Raw genomic sequence first — 21,766 nt, forward strand, 5'->3', positions numbered from 1 at the left:
TTGTGCCTACAGCACCTGGTCTTCCTAGGTGGTCTCCCATCCAAGTACTAATCAGGCCTGACCCTGGCTTAGCTTCCAAGACCAGACGGGATCAGCCTTGTTCGGGGCATTCTCTAGTTTTTAAAGAGGGATCGCAGATGATTGATTCATGACCTATCTTTCCCAATATACATTTTAGTGCTGTACATTTCCCTCTAAGAACTGCTTTAGCTGCATCTCAGATATTTTGAAAGTTTGTATTTTGATTTTCATTCAGTTTGAAATATTTTCTAATTTCCCTTCTTGAGATGTCATCTTGACCCATGGATTACTTAGAAGTGTATTGTAATTGCCAAGTGCTTGGAGATTTTCTTGTTTGTCCTGTTATTTATTTTATTTTTAGTGGTTACTCTATGAATTATATAATACACACTTAACTTTTTACAGTCTATTTAGAATCAATATTTTAACTCTTCAGTTGACATGTAGAAACTACCATCATATAGGTGTCCTCACCCTCCACCATTTATGCTATAGGTATCATACTTACATTGAAAACCCTGCTTACATGGAAGACTCCATCAAACGATTTTAGACTTTTTTGCATTTAACTACAAAACGTATTTTTTAAAGAACTCAAGAAAAGACGAGTAGTCTTATTTATACCAGATACTTAACATTTCTGTTACTTTTCTTTCATTCCTGATGTTCCAAATTTTCTTCTGGTATCATTTCCCTTTTGCCTGAAGAAATTTCTTTCAGCAATTCTTTCAGAGTAGGTCTGCTGGTTGCAAATTCTCTTAGTTTTCGTTCATCTGAAAATGGCTTTATTTAACCTTCATACCTGAAGGATATTTTCATGGGTATAGAATCCTGGGTTTACAATTCTTTCAGCACTTGAAAAATGTTTGCCACTTCCTCCTGCCTTCATGATTACAGATGAGAAATCTACTGTCACGAGAATAGTTGTTCACTGATAGGTTTTGCATCATTTTTCTCTAGCTGCTCTCAAAATTTTTAGTTTGTCTTTAGTTTTCAACAATTTGATTTCGATGTGCCTGGCTATGGATATCTTTGGATTTATCCCATTTGCTCAGCTACTTGAATCCATAGGCTTATATTTTTCACCAAACTTGGGACATTTTCAGCCATTATTTCATCAAATATATTTTCAGCACTTTATCTTCTCTTGTGGAACTCTGATAACAAGAATGTTAGACATTTTGTTCTTGTCGCAAAGGTGCCTGAGGTTCTGTTCATTTTTTAATTCTATCTCTTCCTGTTGGTCAGATTGGGTCATTTTTATTAATCTGTCTTTAAGTTCACTGATGCTTTCCTCTATCTTCTCCCTTCTGATATTGGATCCCTTCAGAGTTTTTTGTTTTGGTTATTTTTCAGTTCTAAAAATGTTTGATTCTTCTTAATTTCTTCTATTTTTTTACTGATAATTTCTATTTTAACTTTTGTTTCTGAAGTGCTCATAATTGAGCTTTCTTTTTCTTTTTTTAAATTTTTTTTTGAATTAAGTTTATTGGGATAACATTGGTTAATACAATTATAGAATTTTCAGGTGTACATTATAATTTAACATCTGTATATTCTATTTTGTGTTTACCACCCAAAGTCCAGTTTCCTTCAGCTACCATATATTTGATCCCCTTTACCTACTTCTCCCTCCCTCTAAACCCTATATTTGACTTCCTTTACCCCATCTTCCTCCCCGCTCCTCCCCCAACCCCTACCCTCTGGTAACCATTAGTCTATAGTCCATGTCCATGAGTCTCTGTTTGTTTGTCCTGTTCCTTTGTTGCTTTTAGGTTTATATCCCACATATAAGTGAAATTGAGCATTTTTATAATAATTGTTTTTATACCCTTGTCAGATAATCCCAACATCTGCATCATCTTGTCATTGGTGACTGTCAATGGTCTTTTCCTATGTGTGTTGAGATTCTAGGGATACTTTATATGCCTAATAATTTGGTGCTGTATCCTTGGAATTTTTAATATCATGAGACTATGATTCTTGTTTAAACCTTATGGAGAATGTCAATATTTTTATCTTAGCAAGTGCTTGCCATAGCTAAGTATAGGCTGCAATTTCCAACCCTCCTTTTGTGGGCTATGTTCCAAAGTTAGTTCACTTTTCAAATTCTTGTAGTGCTATTTGATTTGTCTCATATGAGCATCACCTGTACTTAGTCTGGGACCTTAGCAGAAGTATATCCATTAGCACCATTTTCAAAGTCTTTGGCATGCCAATTAGCATCAGATTTATGATTGCAGGTCAGGGGTGAGCCCAAGAGCTCATAAACAACTTTATGGGGTTGCTTTCCTGATCCTCTCCCCTTCCATTTTCTTTCCAGTACTTTCTAGTTGCCCAGAGCTCCTCATTTCAGTCCTCTAGCCAGAAACCTCCTAGTTCCAATGAGGAACTGCCCACTTCCACAATTAGGCCAAAACAGTGGGAAGACAGATAGAAAAAAGAAGCAATGGAGTTCGCCTCTAACCTCTTGGAGTTGCAGCTTAACTGAATGGAAAAGATTATTCTCCCTCAGTTTGGGCTCCTACAGCCTCTCATTGCCAGCCACTTTTACTCTTGCCACTGCTCCTGCCACAGGATTGATTGGAGGCTGAAGTGCAAGGGAATGAAATAAGAAAAGAGGAAGAAAAATATGGAGTAACACATTTTAATTACATAAACATTAAGAAATACATTTAAGCAAAGAGGGAAAATTTTAAATGCCCCAAAATCTATTCTATATATAATGGTTATCACTGATAAAATAGAATTTTTTATATAGTGGTTATATTTTTTTAAATGGGATTACTTTCCCACCCTTAGTCATGTGTTATGAACGTCTTTTCAGGTCGATACATATAGATCTATAACATCTTTTTTTATTGTGAAATATATATAGCATAATATTTATCATTTTAGTAAATTCAGTTATTTCTGCATGGGAAATTCCTAGAAAAGGGATTTGCTAAGGTCCTTTATACACAAGAGTAATTGGTACAGGTTATACAAATTTATACTCAAGTATGGTGCATAGAAACGTTTAGATTCTGTACATCAACAGTGGGCATTACCATTCTTTTTGTTATTTATTGATCTGATTGGCAAGTAACTTATAGTTATTTTTAATTTTCATTGTTTGAATTACCAGTGCAGGCTTGGCTTTATAAGGCACGGCGTGTTATTCTTTTGATTTCATACTTAGAAAATGTGTCAGTGTAGAAGTAGAAAATACTTCAGATTTAAACAAACAAAATATTATCTAATCCTAGGCTGGATTTTCAATGTTGCAACCTTTACTGCCTCATCTTCCACCAGGTACAAACACCTGTGTGAAATGTCGAGCCGTCCAACTTCCCTGCCCTTTTCCAGACAGTGCTCCTCTTTTGGGGCGTTTCCTGTTCTGGGCTAAGCCGCTGAGCCTCTCTTGCATCAGTGGTTCTCAACCTTCAGGGCATCAGCACTTCCCAGAAGCCTGGTTAAAACTGGGGTGTTGCTTACCCCCCCCCAAATGGAATGGAGCCGAGAACATTCACGTCTAACAGTTTCCCTGGAGATGTGAAGAATCAGCATCTGGTCTGAGGACCAGCCTTTGGAAAGCCCTGCTTTGTCCTGACTGGGAGCTTTTTGAAGGGTCTGGATGTTAAGCATCTCTCCACTGAGCTTCCAGGCTAAAACAATAATAGGTCAACATATCATCGTCCTCACACGCTCTGAAAGAAGTCAGAATATAAAACTGACCGATCTGTGCTCCTGAGTTGGAATCCGCGATGCGCTCAAACTCTGGTGCCCTGTAGCGCCGGGCCTCCAGGTGCGCTGAGGGCGGCGGACACGAGGGGGCAGCCTCAAGCTGGTCTTTCAGCAGCTCGTTTCCGGTCGCGCAGGCGTGGAAGGCTGCAAGTCCGGCCAGGGGCTGCAGGTAGGCGCGGCGGGTCGGGTCCCGTTGTGCGGTTAGCAGGAAGAGAAATAGTTGGGTGCGCCACGGGGGAGACCGGGGCTGTAGTGTGGGCAGGTGCGGAGGGCAGCTCAGCCTCCTTCAGGGCCCGCCCCTGCCCCGGCCTGCTTCCTAAGATAGAGCAGCTGCTCCATGCCTATTTATTGGGCGGCTTGCTGGGAGTCCAGCCGGTGGCCACGTTGTCGCGGGGCAGCTAGTGTCCACCTGTGCAGCCCTTTCTGTGTCCTGCCTGGCGTGCGAGAGGGACATGAAAAGTCAGGCTTCAGCCCCTTCGCCCCGGCTTTATTCGTGCCCGCACTGCTAGCAGCCTCTAGGTGCAAGCTTTGTGTTAGGTGTAAACGTATGCTGCTCTTTTTGGAAAGGAAGAATTAGCTGTTTTATTTAGTAATGTTGTCTTCTCCGTCCTTTGCCTTTACTATAGAACCTTAAGGCTACGTCAGGATCTGGAATATTTAAAATAATTATTTTAATGTAACTTACGTTTTATTGGCAGAACAGGATTCTACTCTAAATTTTATTGACAATAATTTGTTTCTTCTATGGTTGTATGCAATATTTTGTAAATTGATAAAACACTAATTATGTTCCATTGCTTTTCTTGGTGTTTTTTTTTTTTTTTTTTTTAAGTTAAGCCATGAGTGTAGAGCAGTGGCTCTCAATTTTTTTCCTGGTTTACCAACTTTTTCCTATCAATGTTAGCAATCCTTTGTGTCTACACAGTGCCTGAATTTCTCCTACCCAACTAATGGTCACTACAATCTTTATTCCTTAACTTGCCCGGTACTTTTAAGAACAAGTAACTTTTAGTGTCTTTTTTTAAAAATTAAGTTTATTGGGGTAACATTGGTTAATACGATCATATAATTTTCAGGTGAACTTTTAGTATCTTTTTGCTTATTTCCGGGCAAGGTTTCTTTGCCCACACAGCCTTATCCTGAGCTCTGGGCAGCCTACGTTAGAAATATACCTTTAAAAGAAAAAAAGCCCGCTGGATGTCGAGGTTGGCTATAGCCTTCTTTAAGAGATGGGCTCATGGTGGAAATAAAAATGCACATATGGAGTTATATGCACCAGTGATTCTCAAACTTTAGCATGCTTCCGAATCACCAGGAGGACTTGTCAAAATACAGATTTCTGGGCCCCACCTCACAGTTTCTGATTCAATATGTCTGGAGTGAGTACTCAAGAAATTGCATTTCTCACAAGTTCCCAGATGACTCTACTGCTGCAGGTCCAGGGACCACAGTTTGACCATTATTGACATACACCAACTTGTGAAATAGGACTAGGAATGATCCAAAGGGGCTTCAACTATATATGTAATATTTTATATCGTTAAAAAAGATCTTTAAAATGTATGATGCGGCGTTACCTGACAAAACCGAATGGATATTCATGATCTTATTTTTTAGTTTTCTCTGTGCTTGACACATTTCAGGAAAGAAAAAAAGATCCCATTTGCTGTGCAGAGAATGCATTGGAAAAGAAAGTGGGAGACCATGTAGGAAACTGTTGCAGAAGCCCACTAAGATTCTGGTGGTTTAGACCGTGCTGGGATACCAAGAAGGGAGAGGTAAATAGATCCGACAGAGATTTGGGTGATAGAATTGACTGTACGTGATGATTGATTGGTTTAGAGGGTAGGGGATGGAGGTTTTGTGACTTGAGTGAGCAGGTGGGTCATGTGCCTGTCACAGAGAAGGAACCCAGGAGGAAGGGGCTGGGGATAGGAGAGACATGTCCCAGACCTTGAAGAGCCAGCTGATTGAAGTATAGGGGAAAGATCTGGGCCACAAGTAGAGACTTGGAAATCAGCGTTTACATTGCCATGAAAGCCATGTTCATGGATGAGATTACATAGAGGGAATGCATAGAATGGAAATATGGCCTGCAACAGACCCAGAGGTATAGTATCAGGGCTTGGCCAACTTTTTTTTTCTGTAGCCTGTGAGCTAAGAATGATTTTTATCTTTTTAAATGTTGGGGGTGGAGGAAATCAAAAGAATAGTCTCGTCACACATGAAAACTATATAAAATTCAAATCTCATTGTCTATAAATAAAATTTTTTTAGAATGAAGCCATGCTTATTTGTTTATGTAGTGTTTGGGGCTGTTTTCACATTCTGGTGACGGTCGAATAACTGTGACAGACAATACGTAGCCTCTTACACTTTTCACTTCTGCTCCTTGCACCACAAGTCACAATTATGTGGTTATCAACTCAATTTCAACTTTTGGCCCCCAAACCTATCTTAAACCTAAATAATTACTATCTGACCCTTTACAGAAAAAAGTTTGACCTGACCTCAGGTCAAACTTGATAGGACTTTGAGTTGCAAAGTTTCTGGTGATTCAGAGAACAAAGTTTCTGAGTGAGTGAGACAGCAGTCATTCAAAGAAGGGGGTTGTTTGACACTACAGCTGCAGTGTGTCCTCAAGAGAAGTGCTGTTTCCTGTTAACTTTGCAGGTGGCTTGATCGGTGTCTTTTGTTCCAGCTCGATGAATGGCAGGTGGATTGGACTTTTTCCAGCAGAAGGTATGAAAGAGTTGTCTTTTCCTGAAATTTTTTTTTTTGTGGCTGCTTTCTCTCTGGTTTCTAGACTCAGTGTGAATGTCACATCCTCAGAGAAATCTTCTGGGACTGCTTCATCCAGAGAACTTCCTTTTTGTTATTCTCTATCCTTGAACCCTCATCAATATATAATGATAAACTTTTGTTTACCTATTTATTGTCTGTCTTCCCCACTAGGCTTCTCCATAAGCTCCAAGAGAATAGGAACTACATCTGTTTCATTTACTTGCATATCCCTAGTGCCTAGAGAACGATTGGGCATGTAGCAGCTGCTTAATATAAGATGAATGATGGAGATAGAAGGAACAGATTGGGACCAAAGAAAGGCTGGTGAGGACACTAGGGGCTCTGAGCCCAGAAAACTAACTGACTGGGCTTCAGTGGTGGGGGCCGAGCTGCAGGAGGACTTCCCTGCAGCTGCTGCACCATCCTGGGGATCAGGAGCCTGAGTGACATCCAGGCACAAGGGGAGTCCTTGGAGGTGGACCATTTGGACTATTGCCATTTTTCTACATAAATAATTGCAATTTTTTATTTAACAAACCTCCTTTATGGTACTTTGTGGCAGAGTATTTTCAAACCAGTGCCCAGGCCCAAGCAGAATACTGACAGACCCAGGCGTCTGGATAGAGACCTGAGCTGGTAGAAGGAAGGTGTACCTGGAAGGTAATGCTTCATGTCATAGGTGTCTCTGACACAAGAAGCACAGGGTCAGTTCTGTCACTGGTGTTCCCCATGCATCCCAGAGCTGATATTCAGCTGGCACAAACTGGTATGGCCATATCCCTTGTTAAAGTATTGATATGCTTCCATTTGGTTCATAAAAAGCCTCCGCCTCTAGCACTCTGAGTGTCAAACTGCCCATGTCCAGGGTCCTTCCTCAGCTTTCTTCCTTCCATCCCCTCCACCATCCAACAACTAAAGCTGTAATGCCTACCTTCAACACAGGCCGCACACCGGACAGTGCCAGAGCCCGAGTCCATTCCACTGGTGAGCGTCCACGCCTTATCGGTGTTTATTTAGTGTGAAGATCATCTCTACGTTATGCTCTCTCTATTCTCACCACCGTTATTCTAGCTCACATACTCTTCAGCCCTTATTCCAGATCATTGCCAGGACCTTCTAACTATGCTCCCAGCCTCAGGCTCTTCTGCCCCAAATAGAACTTTCACGCCTGCCTTTGCTGCTTAAAAACATAAAGAGCTTTTGAGTTTCCAAGCAACATCCCAACTTGTTAGTTGGGTTCAGCATTCTGGCCTCTACCCACACCCCTAGCTAATCTGTTGCTCTCCTTTGTCTGTCTTCTGCCCTGGCCCCACTGGTCTAATAGATCCACAGTTTGCTTTCATTTTACATCATTTCATTTTATATTTTATATTCAACTCTTCATTGAATATCTACATAGTTTGAACACTGTGGGAGGGTCAAAGACAAAGTCACACACACAGACACCTCCCTTCTAATCAAATCTAAAATAGATGAACCCAGACTGGTTTGTAATAAAAAATGATTATCAGAGCAGCTGACAGTGAGCATTTAGTTTGAGCCTAGTATTCAATACCTTCTTTCCTCCTCACAATGACACTAAAGTGTACAGTATCCTTGAGTATAAGAGGCATAGAGGGTGTGTCATCTTTAATCCTTTGTCATCAAAACACCTTAATGGAAATAAAAACTGATTGTTATTACTTCTTGTTTCATTTTATATTTTAGGAAATTACAGAGGATAACAACATGGAAAAGAACCCCCAAGATGGTAGAAAAAGTCCACCCCACAGGGAACTGCCCCCTGTGGTGGGGCTGCTGCTGGCCATGGTCCTCATGAACATGCTCCTCTACCTCTGCCTTGATCAGTTTTTCATTTCCCCTCGCCGTTCTGCCGGGGACCCCAGTCACTGTCCCTATGGATACTTCAGAATGGGACAGATGAAAAACTGCTCACCGTGGCTGTCTTGTGAGGAGCTGAGGACAGAAGTGAGGCAGCTGAAGCTCGTTGGGGAAGGAGCCGTGAAGAGGGTGAGTCGGGAGTGACTTCTGTGTTACCATCGCATGTGAGCGGGGCACCTCTTTGGGAAAGCAGCATGGCTTTAGGTGTTAAGAGTCAACAAACTATTTCTACCCTTGAGCCCAGAAATCTCACATCTGGGACTTTATCCTAATAAAATAATCCAATGGAAGGAAAAAAGCTAAATGCATAAAGGAGTACTTTGCTTTATTGTTTATAGTAATGGAAAACTAGAAATAATAATTACAGGGGAATGATTAATTGGATTATGGTTCAACCTCTTGATAGACTGTTCTGTAACCATTAACTGTAGTTAGGAAACTGTGCTGCAACATGAGAAAAATCTTAATAATGATAAGTGGAAAAAGCAAAATACAAAATTATGTAATACACTGTTTTTGACTGCAAAATTATATATATATGTAAAAAATTTAAAAAATAGAAATTTTGCTACAGTAAATAAGTACAAGTAAAGAAGTAAAAGATGTAAAAAAGGTTATGGGCATTTTTTTGTTCCTATTTTTCAAACTTGATGGGTATATGTGTGTATATATATATATATATATATATATATATATATACATACATACCACATACCTATATATAATTTTTTTTTAATGTTTTTTTTTTTTTTTTTATTTTAAGAAGAAACCAAAGGAGTGAATTCAGTTCTCAAATAGAAGTTTCAAGAGCCCTTGTCTTATTGGCAACCAGTTTGTGCTATAGTTTGATGGTCATCATTTCTGTGGTAACTGAGGCCTACTAATGAAACAGTGACTCTAGAAGCCAGTTAAGGGTTGTTGAACAAAGACAGTTCTTTTGTGAGGGTATATTGAATGATTGGTGAAAGGGAGCGGGGAGCAGCTTGGTAAACTGCTAGGCTTTATTTTGGGAGATTAGGACACCATGGCTGCAGCTTCTATGAATGTGGAAAGGAGACATCTTGAAGGAAGAGGTCAGTTAGGGAGAAGGGAAAGGATTTTATATAAAGTAAAACCATAAAACAGGGTAACTGGTTCTTTAATTTTTTAATTTTATTTTTTGGTTACTGGTTCTTTTCAGAGTTCATTTGTTCATTGTCATGGGTGCTAGGGGTGCAGCAGTGAATGAAACAAAGACCCTTGAAGTTTGCTTTCTAGTTGGTGAGTCAGACAATCAAGAAAATAAAAAACATTGTGTAATAAAATATGTTCGTGCCCTGTGCTGTGAAGACAAAGCAGCAGGCTCGTTACTTTAGATGGTCAGGATGATCTGAGAGTGAGCTATGAGGATGTTTGGGGAAAAGGTGTTCCAGTAGAAAAGATGGGTACCAGCAGAGACCCCAAAATGGAACATGGCTGGTTGTCTGGGGACCAGGAAGGAGCCAGTGTGCCCAGAGGGCAGGATGAGAAGGACAGGTAGCACACGAGGTCACTGAGGGCCCGTGGTGGCTGGGTCCTGCTGGGCCTGGCAGGACTTGGAGAACCACTGGAGCAAGTCGAGGGGTGAGGTGGCTGTGTGCGTGGAGAGCAGGCTGAGGCTAGGCAAGGGTGGAAGGCGAGTGGGGCCTTGCAGGCGAGAGGTGGTCACAGCCTGATGATGGTGTTAACAGTGGACGTAGTGAGAAACGAGCAGATTCAGTCATACTTAAAAAGTAGAGCCAGTGGGATTTCTCAGCGGATTGGATATGGGGTGTAAGGGAGAGAGACAGTGAGTGACTACAGGCTCTTGGCCTAGATGGCAGGAAGAATAGGGTCATCATTATCCGAGGTGGAGTAGACAGGAAGGAACGGATTTTGTGTGTGTGTGTGTGAGGTGGGCATGTGAAGGCCATTTAGCTGTCCATGTCCTGTCACACAGGCAGTTGGTTGGATGTACAAATCAAGCCCTTGGGGTGAGGTCTTGGGTAGGGGGGATGTGAATTTGAGATGGGATGAAAGTAGAGAAAAGGACTTAGCAGTTAACCTCTGCCTCCTCCAAAGAGGTGACCTTGAGGGGCTGGCTACTTGTTTCCATGTTATTGGAGTCACTTGGAATATTTTTGAAAAATTTTTTTGGAATTGCTTTTTACCTTGAAGGATATATTTTGGGGTACCTTTGGTTGTGGCAAATCATTCTCATTTGAGAACTGACTTGATTTTGGGGAACTTCTATAAATTACGCCCATCCACATATGAGATTTAATAATGTGGATACTAACTTTGAGGAACGTAGTTTTGTTTATTAAAGTAAAGTGTGTCCAAAAGGCTGTTTACCTTGAATTTTTTGGTGTGTGTGTCTTTGGTTGAAACTTGCTCTCAGGGCAAAAGTATCTCGAGCCCTAGATGTTATCTTTTAGGGTCAGGAGCCTTGTCTCTCTTGCCCCCATTGAAACCTCAGTGCCTATGCAGGTTTGGCCCAGGGTAACTCTCATTATCCTCCATATTGGCCCTCATTTGAATGGCCCCTGCATACAACTAGTTTCCTTCCTCTCCATGTGGGTACCCCTCCTCACACTCCAAGCTGGGAGACCTAGGTTTCTCAGTACGAATTTCTGTAACCAGAATTCTTGATGTCCCACACTCTGACTCCCACCTCCTCTCCTAGGACCCTTTCTTCAAGAATTCTTCATTCTCATCAAGACGTCCAGTTATCAGTACCATTATGTTTTTCCTTTCTGACACTCCTGCGTGCAGTCCCCACTTACCCCGCAGCAGAGATTCCATAGCCATTATCCTCATCAGTCTTGTGCAAACACTTGCAGCAACTCCCTTGCCTCTCCCTCTCCAACATGCTTGGCTGGAGAACCCCAAACCCAGCTGCCCCACTACACATCCGCGCTTCAGCACAGCCGCAGCGTTGAATGCATGACCACAAAGCTCAGAATTGCATTCAGCACAGCCCGGCAGGCCTCTCTATTCCCTTAGCAAGTTTTCCTTCCCATGCTCTGAGACAGATATTTCTCAACACCCTCAACCCCCATCTTAGCCAGTCTTGTTACATAAGTTATTATGAAATTAGAAGTCACCCAAAGGGACTGTCCTCATCTTCCCACCACCAGACCTGTGAACTTTACAGCTCAGATGTCATTCTTGACTTCTCACAACTTCCGTCATTTCAGTGATTCCTTGTTTCTTGCGTCATCAGCCCTTCCCACTCTGGGATCATTCCTGCTGGCTTACAACCTCACACTCTATAAGAGGAAATCCTCTTCCACCGATTCCCTCTCCTCTGTAGCTGCTGCCTGTTCTCTGCTTCCCCTGCAGTAAAACTGCCAGAGCTCTGTCTCTCCTTCCTATTCTCCCATTCATTCTTTTGCCCTTCCAGTGCAACTTCCAAACTCCACCAGTGTTCTTATCCAGATACCAGCAAACTCCAGGTTGGACGTTTCTCTTTCTCTTACTCGATCCTTCTCACACTCCTTGATCCAGTTGACTCTGCTTCTCTCCTTGCAACCTTGGCTCTCGAGCTACCACTTCTTTTTAGTTTTCCTCCTTCCTCAGTTAGCAGTTGGCCATTGCTAATTACTCTCCTTTCCTGTTTCTGTTCCTAATCTTGCCTCCAAATCAGTGGTTCTCACTCAGAGGCAGTCTCAGAGGCATTTAGCAATGAGAAGAGACACATTGGAGGTGGTCACAACTGGCGGCTGAGTGGGTACTACTGGCATCCAGTTAGCGGAAGTCAGGGGTGCTGCCATCACAGCACAGCACAGCCCTCACTCTCACCAAATCATATGCGGCCCCAAACTTCAGTAGTGCTGAGGTCGAGAAACCTTATTCCTCTTGGTTCTTTGGATCTTCTTCTTTGTCTTCTTTAGATATACTGTTAGGTGATTTAATCTAGTTCTATATGCTGGTGATTCCCACATTTGTATTTCTAGCCTGTACCTTTTTCCTGAGCCATAGATTTGTATATCCAACTATTTATTTGAAATCTCTGCTTGGAAGTCTCTTGAGCATCTAAGTCCGTCCAGTATGGAACTCTTGATAATTTCTGCCTCTGAAATCTGTTCTCCCAGCCTTACTGTCTCAGTAGATGCCACCACTTCCCACCTAGTTGCTGGAGTCAAAACTTGGGAGTCATCTTGAGTCCTCTCACCCCCTCTTCCTTAACTAAGCCAAGTGCAAGTTCTATCAGTTTTATTTTAAAAACATTTCCCAAACTTGTTCAATAACCTCTGTCCCCTGACTCATTTTAGTTAAGTCACCATTAGCTCTTGCCTTGCTTCCACTTTTGCCCTTTGCCTTTCACTGGGCAGAGTCATTTTCTAGTTCAGATCATGCCACTCTCTTCCTTAAATCCCCTATGGTAGCTTCTCACTGCTGTTAGGAAAAAAAAATTCAAACCTCTTACCATGATCGCCACACTCCCAGGTCTGGGCCCTGCCTACCTCTTAAGTTCATCCCAGACATCGTCACTCCCTGCCCTGCAGTCACTCTGCCCTTCTTTTGTTCGTTGATCAAACAGCCCTTTCTCACTTCAGGGCCTTTACAGTTGCCTTTCCAAGCTTGAAATTCTCTTCCTCCTTCTCTGACATGGCCAGGTCCTCATCTTCCAGGTCTCAGCTCCAATAGCGCTTCTCTAAGAGTCATTCCCCGACCTTCCACCCCCCACCTCCCATGAACTTCTCTTCTGTCATCGGTTTGTTGTCTCATAAATGTAAATTCCCTGAGGACATAAGAAGTGTGTCCTCTGCATCTAGCCTACTGCTCGGTTCAGAGAAAACACATTTTAGGGACTGGAAGTCAAAAGCTTATTGGTTGAATCCTCATAAAATAAAATATTGTTGGGGTGGTTCCATAGAGTAGTGGTTAGCACGTCTGCTTTGCACACAGAAGGTCCTGGGTTCAAGCCCCAGCGGAGCCACGACCCATACCCCGGGTGCATCAGGCCCCTTTGTACTCCAGGCCCTGGGTGCGTGCCACTAGCACGTGGGAGGAGACACCCCACCTTCAGAGATCCAATTCTTAAGGGGAGATGGCAACATCCATAGGTTGGGGTGGAAGTGGGGGTGGGGATTAAAAAATAATAAATAAATTAACTAATTAAAAATAAAAAATATAAAATATTGTCTTAGCTTGGATGGTTTCCTCAACATATAAACACCCCACCACCCCTTCTTTCCCCAGCCTGTGTATTTTTGGTTTGTGTTTGGAATTTCCAGGGGCATGTGTCCTCTTCCTGGAGTAGGGAAGAACTTTACCCCTGAAAGGCAGATTGACCCATTTCTTTTCTTTTTTTTCCTTTTAATTATAAAGCAGTACATACAATTCAAATATTCAGGAGGAGGTAAAGTACAAAGCAAAAGTTCATTTCTACCCCTCTCTCTCTCCATCTCTCATCTTATACCCTAGGGAAACAATTGGGGATTCATTCCTTTTAGATTTTTAAACCCAAGAGTACATTAAAGGAACTAGGTACATACTCTGCCAGTTATCTCAAGGTCAATAATATCCATGTCTTATGGGGCTGCCCATTTTCTGAAACATAGATTGGAGGCAACAGCACTAGTGAGGAAGAAGGAAGATTATAGTAAAACCGATTCTTCCGGAAGGCAGAAGGCCCAGCCATATTGCTCTGAACAGCCAAAGCATGATTCAGGTCATAGCATGTTTTGATCTGGAATGAGCAGAAGGCAGTGTGGCCTCGGGTATCATTTCTGTGCCCAGCCCATGATGATGACTTTAGGAGATCACAAATCACTTAGAGTTTTTGCAGGTGCAAATTTTTTCCTTCAAAATGAAAGTATTGTACATTAAAAAGCCAAAAAACTTGGGTTAGAGCCTATTGGAAGAATGGATTTTATTCTTTCTATGTAGCCTTCTAGTTTTGTGTGACCTCTAGGAGGATCTTAATGTGATCTATTTTTAATGCTCAAGGCTGTCTGGAGAACAGATGTTATGAACTGTGTATTTAAAAGTATGAAATAACGGTGTCCACGTCTCAGTCTCTTTTGCAGGGTCCACCTCCTCATGCCTCTTAACCTTGGATCTTTCTTCCCTTTCTGTGCTTGATCCCTGGGTGGCCTCATCCATCCTCGGAGGCTTCTCTGCAGCTGAGACCTCTCCCCTGGACTTGCTAGACTTTTCTATCTGACCGCCTGTCCCATATCTACGCTCGGATGTCTGAAAGGCTTCTCAAACTGAGCGTGTCCTAGATTGTCCCCCTCAGCCTGCTCTTCTTGTATTTTTCCCATCGCATTTAGTGACAACTCTATCAGCCCCGTTGCTCGGGCTGCCAACCTGGGAGGCATCCTTCACTTCTCTCTTTCTCTCACAACCACATTTAATCCATTAACAGATTACAGTGTCTCTACACTCAGAAGACATCTCCTCAGACTTCTACGCGTATCCCCGTCTCCCCATTCAAGCCATCATCTTGTTCCTAGATTATTTCAGAAGCCTTCAAAGTGGTCTCTGCTTCTACACTTGCCCCACTCCTACTGCCTCAGTCTATTCTCAACACAGCAGCCAGAATGCTGCTATTATAAGTCAGATAGTGCCTCTGCTCACATCCTCTAGTGGCCCTCTGTCTCACTGGGTAAAAGCCAGAGAGTCCTTTCATCAACTGAAAGGCTTTCCCAGGTACATGCCCCCTCACCAACTTCTTTTCCGTGCCCCCTTGCTCATTCCACTCTAGCTGCCCTGGCCTTGCTGGTTGGCAGCCTGCAGGCACGCTCCCTCCCCAGAGCCTTTGCCCTGGCTATTATTTCTGCCTGGGATGCAGTTTCCCTGGATATTGCATCACTCATTCCTCTGCCTCCATCAGGTTCTTGCTCAACCAGCACCTCAGTGAGAGCTTCCCTGGCACTATATAAAATTGTAAATCCTTCCTTGCTTAATTTTTCTCCAAAACACATTTTACCTTCCAATGTACTTTATCCTTTTCCTGTTTATTTTCTTTATTTTAAGCCCCCTACTCTAGAACATAAATTACATAGGAGCAGGGGTTTATTTTAGATTTTCTAATGACATAAATACAGTTGACCCTTGAACAATGTGGCTTTGAACTGTGCAGGTCCACTTCTATGTGGATTTTTCAATTAACCCAGGCTGTTCAATTGACCATAGTTCAAACTTGAGTTGTTCTAGGATCAACTGGTGGTTGTGAATCTGTGAATCTTAGGGCCCACCTAAGTTATACTCAGATCTTCAACTACACTGGTGGTGGGTGCCCCTAATCCCTGCATTGGTCAAGGTCAACTGTACTTGTTAAATGAATGAAGACAGATTTGATGACATAACAGTTAAATTCTTTGTGTTACAAAAATTAAGATAATTATTTTCTAAAATTTGTCCTTTACATTTATAATAAACGATCACATAAATAATATATAAAGAGCTCCTAGAAAAAGAATAAGCACAAAGCAAACAGTTCATAGAAAGTTAGAGAAAGGACAATGAACATCTTTTCACAGAAGATAAACAGAAATACCAATAAAGATGAAAAGTGCTGTTTCATTAATAATCAGGGAAATTCAAATTGGAACAGTAATATATTTTTTATCCACCAGATTGGCACAGATTGATAAAATCTAGTATGATTAAAGCTATAGAAAATAAGATTCTCTCATACACAGTTGGTGAAAGTGCATGTTAGCACATACTTTAGAGGGCAGCACATATTCTTTATTCAGTAATTCACCACTTACGCAGCTTATAATAATACAGATATTTATAGAAACACAAATATAAGGCTATTCATTGTAGCACTGTTGTTAATAAGAAAAATGGGAAATAATTTAAATGTCCATCAAGTCTTTAAAAATAGATCACAAGATCATGTTGAAGGTCTGTATAAAATTATAGAGCTAGATGGGAAAGAGAACTCAATACATTGTGACAGCATTCATTCCAAATTTATGAATTTTTATTATACTTCAGTTTTAAAAAAGAAATTATCATCTGTAAAACCTTACTGAAAATATGCTAGATTATGTAGTATACCCATACTGTGAAATATTATACAACTCTAAAAAGAATGACCTAGCTCTATGTATACATATAGGAAAGATTTCTGAGGGATCAATTAAATGAAAACAAGTTGCAATATGATATTATATGTTAGAAATCCATTTTATATAATAGCAAGCTCAAATGCTATTTTTATAAGTATACCTTAATATACATAAAAGCATAGAAAAACTTCTAGTTAGTTACCAACCAGTTAACAAGTTTCCTTTGGATGGGTATGTAAATGCCGGGGGAAGAGAGCTACTTCTGTATGTGAACTTTTACCAAGACAAGTATTCATGATTTTATAATAAAAAGAAACCAGTAAAGCTGTTCTCTCCAAATAAGAGAGTTTAAGAAAATGTTAAATGTTAAAAATGATTCTTAAACAATCCCTGACTTGCAAATATTTAAGGTTTCATATATTTGTAAGTGATCCCAAAGACTACTAATATTTAATAATAAATAATAATCTTTCATTTATCCAAGGCACAAAAAATAATTCTATATTAACAATGATTCAGGAGGAAGTCCCGAGGTCTGCAGTGAAGCCTCTCCCATCATTTATTGTTGAGTAAATGTATAAATAAATCGTTGCAGCTTCTCCAAAGTGATCACTGTTTGTATGTGAAAAATGGGCCTTGAAAACCAAAGCCATCAGCTAGTGCTGGTGATGATTGTGCAGAGAGGTAGGTCTAAGGAAGTGACAAATCTCAACAGAAAGTAAGATTTTTGCATTAGAGTATATCGAATTCAATGCTGATACAAATCTATGGAGGGAATGTGTTCTATATAAAAATAAAAATTATATTCATGAAACTTTGAGTGTAGCAACCACAACAAAATGACTTTTTAATAGAAATTATGATCCATAGTGAAATTCTCAAATTTGGGTTTTCAAGAACGTCTTAAAAGATGTCACTTTTGAATATTAAAGGTCAATTGTAGTTACCTGGGTTTTTCCATTAATGAATCATCCTTCTCAGATCCAAAAGAAATCCTCAGATTCCTCTAGCCCACCTCTATTTGATATAATATTTCTGAGTTCTTTTGAAAAATGTTTTTTAATATAAAAGGAATATATATTAATTCTGGAAATTGGAAGATACCAAAAAGTATAAAGGAAAACGATCACCCAGAATCTTACCATAAAAAGAGAACTGAAACATTAGCCCATTTTTTCAACTTCTATGAAATTTTGTCTTGTTTTATGCAGTTAGAACAATCATAAAAACAATTTTGTACCCTCTTTCATTAGTAGCATGCTTTATTTGTGAAAACTCAATATGTGCGTCTTGCTGACCACATAATATTCTTTTCGGTGACCCTGTTGTAACTGAGCTACTCCCCATTCTTTGATAGATGGATGGGTTCTAGTTTGTGCTTTTATAAATAATGCCAGATTTTTTCATTCCTAGAGCTTTTCTTAAAAAAATCTATTTCAGACTGTTGCCTTAGGTAGATTTTAGACTTAGATGTTCAAGGCTCTTGATAAATGATGCCCCAAATTGCTTTTGAAAATGATAACCTTTTTTTAATGAAGAAGAAGTAGAAGCCCAGAGAGAGACACAGCCCATTTTGGGTAGAAGCAGCCTGGGGCAGCAATCTGATCTCCAATCCTGTTTTCTCTTTTGCAGTCGTCTGCTTTCCTTTGGAGATTTAAGCAGAAGATGGGAGATTCTTAGTTACAGTGCTTCCTGCAAGCCTTTCCTCTAACTAATAACAATGGAGAATCCAAGGCAGACCTGTACAGTTGCTCTTCTGGTAGCTGTATACCCAGATGGGCAGATGTAGTGTTTGTGTGGTGTTACAGCTCCTGCTTTTACAGCTGAAGTCACGAAAACCCACAGACCATGTCACTATGTCCTTCCATAGAACAGTTCCTTTTTGTGGTTTACTGTGCTACCTTTTAAAATTAATGAGTAATCTGTGATGTGTGATGGGCTGGCTAGGCTCCTCTCCCCAGTGTAGGGTTTTCCAATCTTCTCTCTTCCTCCTCCCTCTCCCGCTTTGTGCTGCAGTATTTTGGAACCGCCAGTCTGTTTGCCACTCAGTGCCTTTATATATGCAGTGCCTCCTCCTGGGAGTGCTCTCCCCACACTCCACATCTACCTGCAAGCCCCAGTCATTCTTTAGACCAGCTCCCGGGAGCCTTCCAGCACCCTCTCCTGATGGCCTTCAGAACTCTGACCAGAGTGAGATCCCCCCACCCCCACCTCCTCCTGCTCTAGCATGATCTGTGTCTCATTAATTTCTATATCCTATGCACCACATCTGGCATTTAAAATATATTTAATTTGTTTCCTGGCTCCCTAACACAGGTGAAGGTTCCAGGTTTGACGTTATCTGTGGCTTTGTTTCAGGTCTTTCTGTCTGAATGGAAGGAACGCAAAGTTGCTCTCTCACGGCTCACCAGTCTGGAGATGAAAGACGATTTTCTTCACGGACTGCGGATGCTGAAATCCCTGCAGAGTAAACATGTTGTCACACTGCTTGGTTACTGTGAGGATGACAACACTATTCTTACTGAATATCACCCCTTAGGGCCCTTGAGCAGCCTGGAAAAAACGCTAAACCTTTCCAAGTACCGGAACGTGAACACATGGCAGCACAGGCTGCAGCTGGCCACGGATTATGTCGGCATCATCAACTACCTGCACCACAGCCCCCGGGGTACACTAGTCATGTGTGACTCCAGTGACCTGCCCAAGACACTGTCCCAGTACCTGCTGACAAGTAACTTCAGCATTGTGGTGAATGACCTGGACGCCTTGCCGCTGGTGAACCGCAGCTCTGGGACATTTGTGAAATGTGGCCACAGGGAGCTTCATGGGGATTTTGTGGCCCCAGAGCAGCTGTGGCCCTATGGAGAGGACATGCCATTTCACGATGATCTCATGCCCTCGTATGATGAGAAGATCGACATCTGGAAGATTCCAGATGTCTCTAGTTTCCTTTTAGGGCACGTCGAAGGGAGTGATATGGTCCGATTCCATTTGTTTGATATTCATAAGGCATGTAAGAGCCAGACTCCTGCAGAGAGACCCACTGCCCAGGATATTCTGGACACTTACCAGAAGGTTTTGAATTCACTAAGAGACACTGTGGTATCTCAGACAAGAGAAATGCTATAAAAATAGTTCAATTAGTGAAGAATGAGATTCAAGGAACAAGTGGAATAGTTACAGCAGTTCTGCTCTGATGGTGAGCTTGTTGCTGTTTAGACACGTGGTTCTTCCTCGACATCCACGTGCACATGTGAGCGTTCGTCCTCTCCTGGCGACCTGGGCAGAACTTGCTAAACAAGAGCAAACCAGGCTTGATTTAAATCTGGCTTTACTTTCTAATGCTGATCACTCCCAGGTGAAGATGCAGAGAAGTAGTGAATCCAACCAGTATCTGAAGGAAGCAACAAAAATGTAGCTACAAAGAGGCTTCCTCTACCCTAATAACTGAGTTTGTAAGCTTGTAAGAAATGTAGAGATTTTTAAATGGCATTGTATGAAAGAAACATAGAGTAGTTCTCCAAAGAATTTTTTTTAGATGGTAATCAACATATGGGTCACGGGAGTATTTCTGGTCTATTTCACATGGTATCGGTGACGCCATCTTTGCTGTTTCAAATGATTGTCCTGTGAAGCAATTCTGTGAATGGCTCCTGTGCCATTTTCCTGCCAACGAGCTAAAGGAGAACTATGATAGCATGCTCTTTGAAATGTTGAATGGATGAGGAGTATTTAAAACAGCAAGTGTGAGAGAAATACGTGTTATGGCCTTGGATGGTGCTTGTGAAATTCCTATTTACCTTCCAGCTGGGTTTTCCGTGTCCAAAATTAATTATTGTGAACATTTTACATCAACACTGGTCTCTCATCACTGGAGAGTATCACACCCTTCTACGTGAGTTACATGATTGAATTGTTCAAAAAGCTCTTTCTGTGGCCACTATCATCATTTACAGGATGTGATGGATTTGGTGCATATTAATTGTCCCTAATAAGGTAGTTAAAGCTGACATTGAGGGGCAGAATCATGGGAATCACAGTGACCGGGGCCTCATCGCAGAGCCCCTGACTCAGTACAGTCTGGGGTAGAGTCCGAGACTTTGCATTTGTAACTGATTCTCAAGTGATGCTGGTGCTGCTGGTCTGCGGACCACATTTTGAGAACCACTGCCCATAACTGTCAGGGAGGCCACCACAGGTAGTAGGATAGGGCAGTAGTATAACATTAGTCCCTAATCTACCACCTGTGGTTGATTGGGTACTATGCTTGATCAGAGAAGGTGCTTGCCCATAGTATTTTAACTGTTGCTTTTTGTTATAAAAACACAACTCCCTAGGAAGGACAGACAATAATAAGTATGACAAAGAAGTGGAGAATTGGAACCCTCATTCATTGTTGGTAGGAATGTAAAATGGTGCTGTTGCTTTGGAAAACAGTTCCTCAAAAAGTTAAAGTTACTATGATCCAGCAATTCCACTCCCAAGTATTTACCCAGGAGAATCGAAAACTTGTCTACACAAAGAACATCTCAAACTCAACATTTCCCAGATAACTTCTCAGTTCCAAATATGCTGTTTCTGTGTTTCCTACATCTGTAAATGGCATACTGTCCATCTGATTTCCCAAGGCAAAAATCTGGTTTATATATAATAAAGTGCAACCATTTTAAGTGTACACTTCAATGAGTTTTGATACATTTATATACTCTTGTCCCTATCCCAATAGATATAAAACACTTCTCTCTCTCCTGGAATTTTCTGTATGTCCCATCCCATTCAATCTTTTCCTCACTTCTGGCCATAGGCAATGACTCTTTCTTTTTAGAAAGATTAGATTTTTTTCCCCCCAGAGTTTCATATGATTATATAAAGTATGTTATAAACCTTTTCGTATCTGTCTTTTTTCATTCACTGTAATGTTTTTGAAATCTATGTGTTGTATATATCAGTAATTTATATCTTTTTATTGGTGAGTAGTATTTCATTCTGTGTATGTATCATAACCTGTTCATCCAGTCATCTGCCAATGGACATTGGGTTGTTTCCAATTTGGGGTTATTGTGAATAAAACTGCTGTTAACATTTAAATACAGGTCTTTGTGTAGACATATATATTCATTTGTCTTGGGTAAATACCTAGGAGTGGTTTTATGATCACATGTAAGTGTATATTTAACTTTATAAGAAACTTCTAAACTTTTCCAAAGTATCTGTACCATTTTACATTCTTGTTAGCAATGTGTAAGAGTTCCATTTGCTCCGTATATCTTAGCCAACATTTATTGTCAGCCCATTTAATTTTAGCTATTCCAGTGGGTGTG

The 21,766-nt window shown here is 41.1% G+C and overlaps 1 protein-coding gene across 8 annotated transcripts; it reads left to right on the plus strand.

Annotated features, from left to right (window-relative positions):
* Positions 1–3,862: 3,862 nt before the first annotated feature.
* Positions 3,863–21,533, plus strand: POMK (protein O-mannose kinase). Of its 8 annotated transcripts, none has more exons than XM_039853932.1 (7): positions 3,863–3,916; positions 5,391–5,525; positions 6,421–6,489; positions 6,703–6,855; positions 7,444–7,515; positions 8,239–8,541; positions 18,804–21,533. In XM_039853932.1, exons 6-7 carry the CDS (start codon positions 8,260–8,262, stop codon positions 19,572–19,574), a joined length of 1,053 nt encoding a protein of 350 aa, XP_039709866.1. In that variant the 5' UTR covers positions 3,863–3,916; positions 5,391–5,525; positions 6,421–6,489; positions 6,703–6,855; positions 7,444–7,515; positions 8,239–8,259; the 3' UTR covers positions 19,575–21,533. The 8 variants fall into 8 exon arrangements, 7 of the variants coding, with proteins under 7 accessions (XP_039709866.1, XP_039709868.1, XP_039709865.1 ...); XM_039853934.1 differs by having other exon boundaries at positions 7,474–7,515; XM_039853931.1 differs by lacking the exon at positions 7,444–7,515.
* The last annotated feature ends 233 nt before the right edge of the window (positions 21,534–21,766 follow it).

The sequence above is a fragment of the Pteropus medius genome, unplaced genomic scaffold, assembly GCF_902729225.1.
Source record: "Pteropus medius unplaced genomic scaffold, Ma_sr-lr_union100, whole genome shotgun sequence".
Lineage (NCBI taxonomy): Eukaryota > Metazoa > Chordata > Mammalia > Chiroptera > Pteropodidae > Pteropus > Pteropus medius.